This window comes from Cetorhinus maximus, unplaced genomic scaffold (genome assembly GCF_964194155.1).
Source record: "Cetorhinus maximus unplaced genomic scaffold, sCetMax3.hap1.1 HAP1_SCAFFOLD_3429, whole genome shotgun sequence".
In the NCBI taxonomy this organism is placed as follows: Eukaryota; Metazoa; Chordata; class Chondrichthyes; order Lamniformes; family Cetorhinidae; genus Cetorhinus; species Cetorhinus maximus.
The window spans coordinates 653-5,000 of NW_027599341.1; the positions used below are offsets into that span (position 1 = coordinate 653).

The 4,348-nt window shown below is 56.0% G+C and overlaps 1 protein-coding gene across 1 annotated transcript in view; it reads left to right on the top strand.

Moving 5' to 3' along the window:
- Positions 1–632: 632 nt before the first annotated feature.
- LOC144678015 (poly(A)-specific ribonuclease PNLDC1-like) overlaps positions 633–4,348 on the top strand; it is a 24,393-nt gene continuing 20,677 nt past the window's right edge. Inside the window, exons 1-3 of the mRNA XM_078537947.1 lie at positions 633–717; positions 3,911–4,011; positions 4,314–4,348. The exon at positions 4,314–4,348 is cut by the window's right edge and continues 45 nt beyond it. Coding sequence (XP_078394073.1) covers positions 3,927–4,011; positions 4,314–4,348 — 120 coding nt within the window. The 5' untranslated portion in view covers positions 633–717; positions 3,911–3,926. The remainder of the gene's footprint in view (positions 718–3,910; positions 4,012–4,313) is intronic.

A 4,348-nucleotide genomic window follows, 5' to 3' on the forward strand; every position in this document is an offset into this window, starting at 1 on the left:
GGGGGTGGTGTGGGCGGGGCTGAGAGAAGAGTGGGCGGGGCTGAGAGAAGGGTGGGCGGGGCTGAGGATGGGGTGGGCAGGGCAGAGGGGTTGGGGCTGAGGGAGGGGTAGTGTGGGCGGTGCTGATGTGGGGGTGAGATGGGTGGGGCTGAGGGAGGGGTGAGGCTGAGGGGGCTGGGGGTGGGCGGGGCTGAGGGGGGTGGGCGGGGCTGAGGATGGGGTGGGCAGGGCTGAGGGGGTGGGGCTAAGGGAGGGGTCAGGTGGGCGGGGCTGTGGTGAGGAGGTTGTGGGGGTTGTGGTGGGCCCCTCTGGACCATTGTGGGGATGGGGGGGGAGTGGGGCCCGGAGGCCCATTGTTCAGGACGGGCCGGCTGCTTGTGTGCAGGGTCGCTGGGCAAGGAGAGGGGCCCAAGTGGCTGGTACTAGGGAGCGGGGCCAATAGACAGGGAGCAGGGCCCTAGGGTCTGCCCCTAGGGAACGGAGCCCACGGTAACCATTGCCAGGAAGCAGGGCTGACACCGGGCAGTGGGGGCCGTTGCTAAGGAGTGGGGCTGTTGCTAGGGAACAGGGCCCCTGGGGACGGTCGGGCTCCTGATTCTGATTCTCTCTCTCTCTCTCTCTCTCTCAGCTTTTCAGGGAGGGAATCCCATATCTGAACGAGGAGCAAGAGTCGAGGCTCCGAGTCCTTCTCGCAGCCAGAACCTGGTCCTTGAGCAAGTAAGGATGGGGCTGGGGACTCCTTGCGGGGTTGAGCGGGGTCGGATCAATCTGAACGGGTATTGACTGTTTGACCTGGAGAGGCATCACACAGGTTCCCTTCAGTCCACAGGCCCGGGACGAGCCCACACCCCCCCTCTCCTGGGAGCTCACTAGATTTGACGTTGGTCGATGGAAGACTGGGATGAGGATGCAGGAGCTTAAAAAAACCCCACCTCCTGGTGCTGCTGCCACCCCTCCCCCCCCACCCCCCCCCCACCCCCCCCCCACCTCCCAGGTCTGGCTCGAAACCTGGGCTGTGTCTCTTTGCAGTACTGTTTCTTCCCCACTTTCACGTCCCCCCAACTCCCCCTGGCACCTTCTGAAATACGGGAATCATAGTCTCACACAGCACAGGAGGAGGCCATTCTGCCCATTGTGCCTGTGCCAGCTCTTTGAAGTACCCCAATCCAATTAGTCCCCCCTGCTATTACCTCCCTGGCCCAGCAAATTTTCCCCCTTCAAGCATTTATCCAATTCCCCCTTTTGAAAGTTTCTATTGAACCTGCTTCCACCGCCCTTTCGGGCAGCGCCTTCCAGATCACATCTCCAAGATGCACTGTGGGAAGTCACCAAGGCTCCTTAGACAGCGCCTTCCAAACCCACAGCCACTACCATCTAGAAGGACAAGGGCAGCAGACACATGGGAACACCACCACCTGGAAGTTCCCCTCCAAGCCACTCACCATCCTGACTTGGAAATATATCGGCCGTTCCTTCACTGTCGCTGGGTCAAAATCTTGGAACTCCCTCCCTAACAGCGCTGTGGGTGTACCTACACCACAGGGACTGCAGCGGCTCAAGAAGGCAGCTCACCACCACCTTCTCAAGGGGCAATTAGGGATGGGCAATAGATGCCGGGCCCAGCCAGCGAAGCCCACATCCCTAGTGAATGAATAAAAAAAGAACAACAACTCGCTGTGGTTTAAAAAAAAAATTCTCCTCCTCTCCCCCTCTGGTTCTTCTCCCGATTCTCTTCAATCTGTGTCCCTCTGGTTACCGGCCCTCCTGCCGCTGGAAACAGTTTCTCCTTGTTTACAGGATCGAAACCCCTCAGGATTTTGAACGCCTCGATTAAATCCTCCCCCCCTCCGCCCCCACCACTCCCCTTAACCTTCTCCGCTCTTAAGAGGGACGACCCAAGCCCAGCTTCTCCGGTCTCCCCGCCTGAACCGAAGTCGCTCGTTCCTCTGGGTCACTCTCCTCCGCACCCCTCATCGAGGCTTTGACATTCTGCCCCCCACCACCTCCCCTCCCTGTGACGTCCGGGGCCCAGAATTGGACCCAATGCTCCAGCCAGCACCTGAACAAAGATTTGGCACGAACGCCCTTGCTTTTCTACCCTTTGCCCAGGAATTCGATTGCTCTTTCGAAATCAAATCATCCTGCCGCCTCCAAAGGTTCCCAGACACGCACCTCCAGGTTCCTGTGCACCCCCCCCCACCCCCCCATTTTAAAATTGTACCCATTTAGTTTACATAGCGTCTCATTTTTTCCTCCCAAGATGAATCACTGCTCACTGCGTCCGACATTTTCTGATTTTGTGTCATTAGGGAGCTGTGGATTTATACACTGTATGTGCAAATCTGGATTGTTAATATCTACCCCAATTAGCAGCGGTTTTAATATTGACCCTGGGAAATAATTCCACTGCTCCGCTCCAGTCCGGAAAAAGACCCCTTCCCCCTTACTCTCTCCATTCAGTCCCTGATCAATCCATTCAGTCGTTGTCTCTTTTTTTATTTGTTTCTTCTTAATTTGGGGGAATCGCTGGCACAGTCATCCAGAGGCCCAGGATAAAGCTCTGGGGACACAGGTCCAAATCCCACCACGGCAGCTGGTGGGATTTAAGTTCCTTCTTAAAAAAAACAACTTGGGATTGAAAGGCTAGTCTCAGTGATGGTGCTGCGGAACTATCATTGATCATCGTTTAAAACCCATCTGCTTCACTGATGCCCCTTAGGGAAGGAAATCTTCCACCCTTACCTGGTCTGGCCTGCATGTGACTCCAATGTGGTTGGTTTTAAACCGTCCTTTCGTGGGCTCCGGCAAGCCCCTCAGTCCAAAGGGAGCGTTGCATGTTTGGAGGGTCAGTACTGAGGGAGTGCTGCACTGTCGGAGGGTCAGTACTGAGGGAGTGCTGCACTGTCGGAGGGTCAGTACTGAGGGAGTGCGGCACTGTCGGAGGGTCAGTACTGAGGGAGTGCTGCACTGTCAGAGGGTCAGTGTTGAGGGAGCGCTGCACTGTCGGAGGGTCAGTACTGAGGGAGTGCTGCACTGTCAGAGGGTCAGTTCTGAGGGAGTGCTGCACTGTCAGAGGGTCAGTACTGAGGGAGTGCTGCACTGTCAGAGGGTCAGTACTGAGGGAGCGCTGCACTGTCAGAGGGTCAGTACTGAGGGAATGCTGCACTGTCAGAGGGTCAGTACTGAGGGAGTGCTGCACTGTCAGAGGGTCAGTACTGAGGGAATGCTGCACTGTCAGAGGGTCAGTGCTGAGGGAGCGCTGCACTGTCAGAGCCTCAGTACTGAGGGAGTGCTGCACTGTCAGAGGGTCAGTACTGAGGGAGTGCTGCACTGTCAGAGGGTCAGTACTGAGGGAGTGCTGCACTGTCAGAGGGTCAGTACTGAGGGAGTGCTGCACTGTCGGAGGGTCAGTACTGAGGGATGGCTGCACTGTTGGAGGGTCAGTACTGAGGGATGGCTGCACTATCGGAAGGTCAGTACTGAGGGAGTGCTGCACTGTCGAAGGGTCATTACTGAGGGAGTGCTGCACTGTCGGAGGGTCAGTACTGAGGGAGGGCTGTACCTAGGGAGTGCTGCACTGTCAGAGGTGTTGTATTATAGGATGAGATGTTAAACCGTGGTGCTGCCTACACTCTGATGGATGTAAAAGAAACCATTGTCCTATTTGAAATGGGAGAAGGTGCATTCTCCCCATGTCCTGATGACTAGATTTACCATTAAACCAACATCAGTAACAAATGACCTGTCCATTAGCACGTTGCAGTCTGTGGGAGCTTGCTGTGCGCAAATTGGCTGCCGTGCTTCCTGGAATAAAACAGTGATTGTGCCTTCAAAGTAGCTGATTGGCTGGGAAACAGTTTGGGATGTCCCTCTGTTCCCGCGATATATCACTTGGTGATATGTCTTCCAGCTCCGCCTTAAAGGACATGCTGAAGATGATGATTGCTGAGGTTTCTGAGTGGGTGGTCCGTGTCCAGGAGGGAGACTCGCTCACGCTGAGTGGCCTGCCAGGTAAGCGTCTCACTTCCAGCCGCACATCGCAACTCCGATCGGCAACGGAGGAAGCCATTTTCCCCATGTACCTCTGCAGCCTCTCCTCGAAACAATTGCTCCAATTCTCACCATGGTCTATACCCAATCACTCTACATCGAGGCAGTGCTGAGGGAGTGCTGCACTGCTGGAGGGTCAGTACTGTGGGAGTGCTGCACTGTCAGAGGCTCAGTCCTGAGGGAGTGCTGCACTGTCGGAGGCTCAGTCCTGAGGGAGCGCTGTCGGGTGGTTAGTTAATCTGCTTTATTGATGTAACCTGCAGGTCTCCAGGCTTTTGAGGTGCAGCTGATGTTGAGG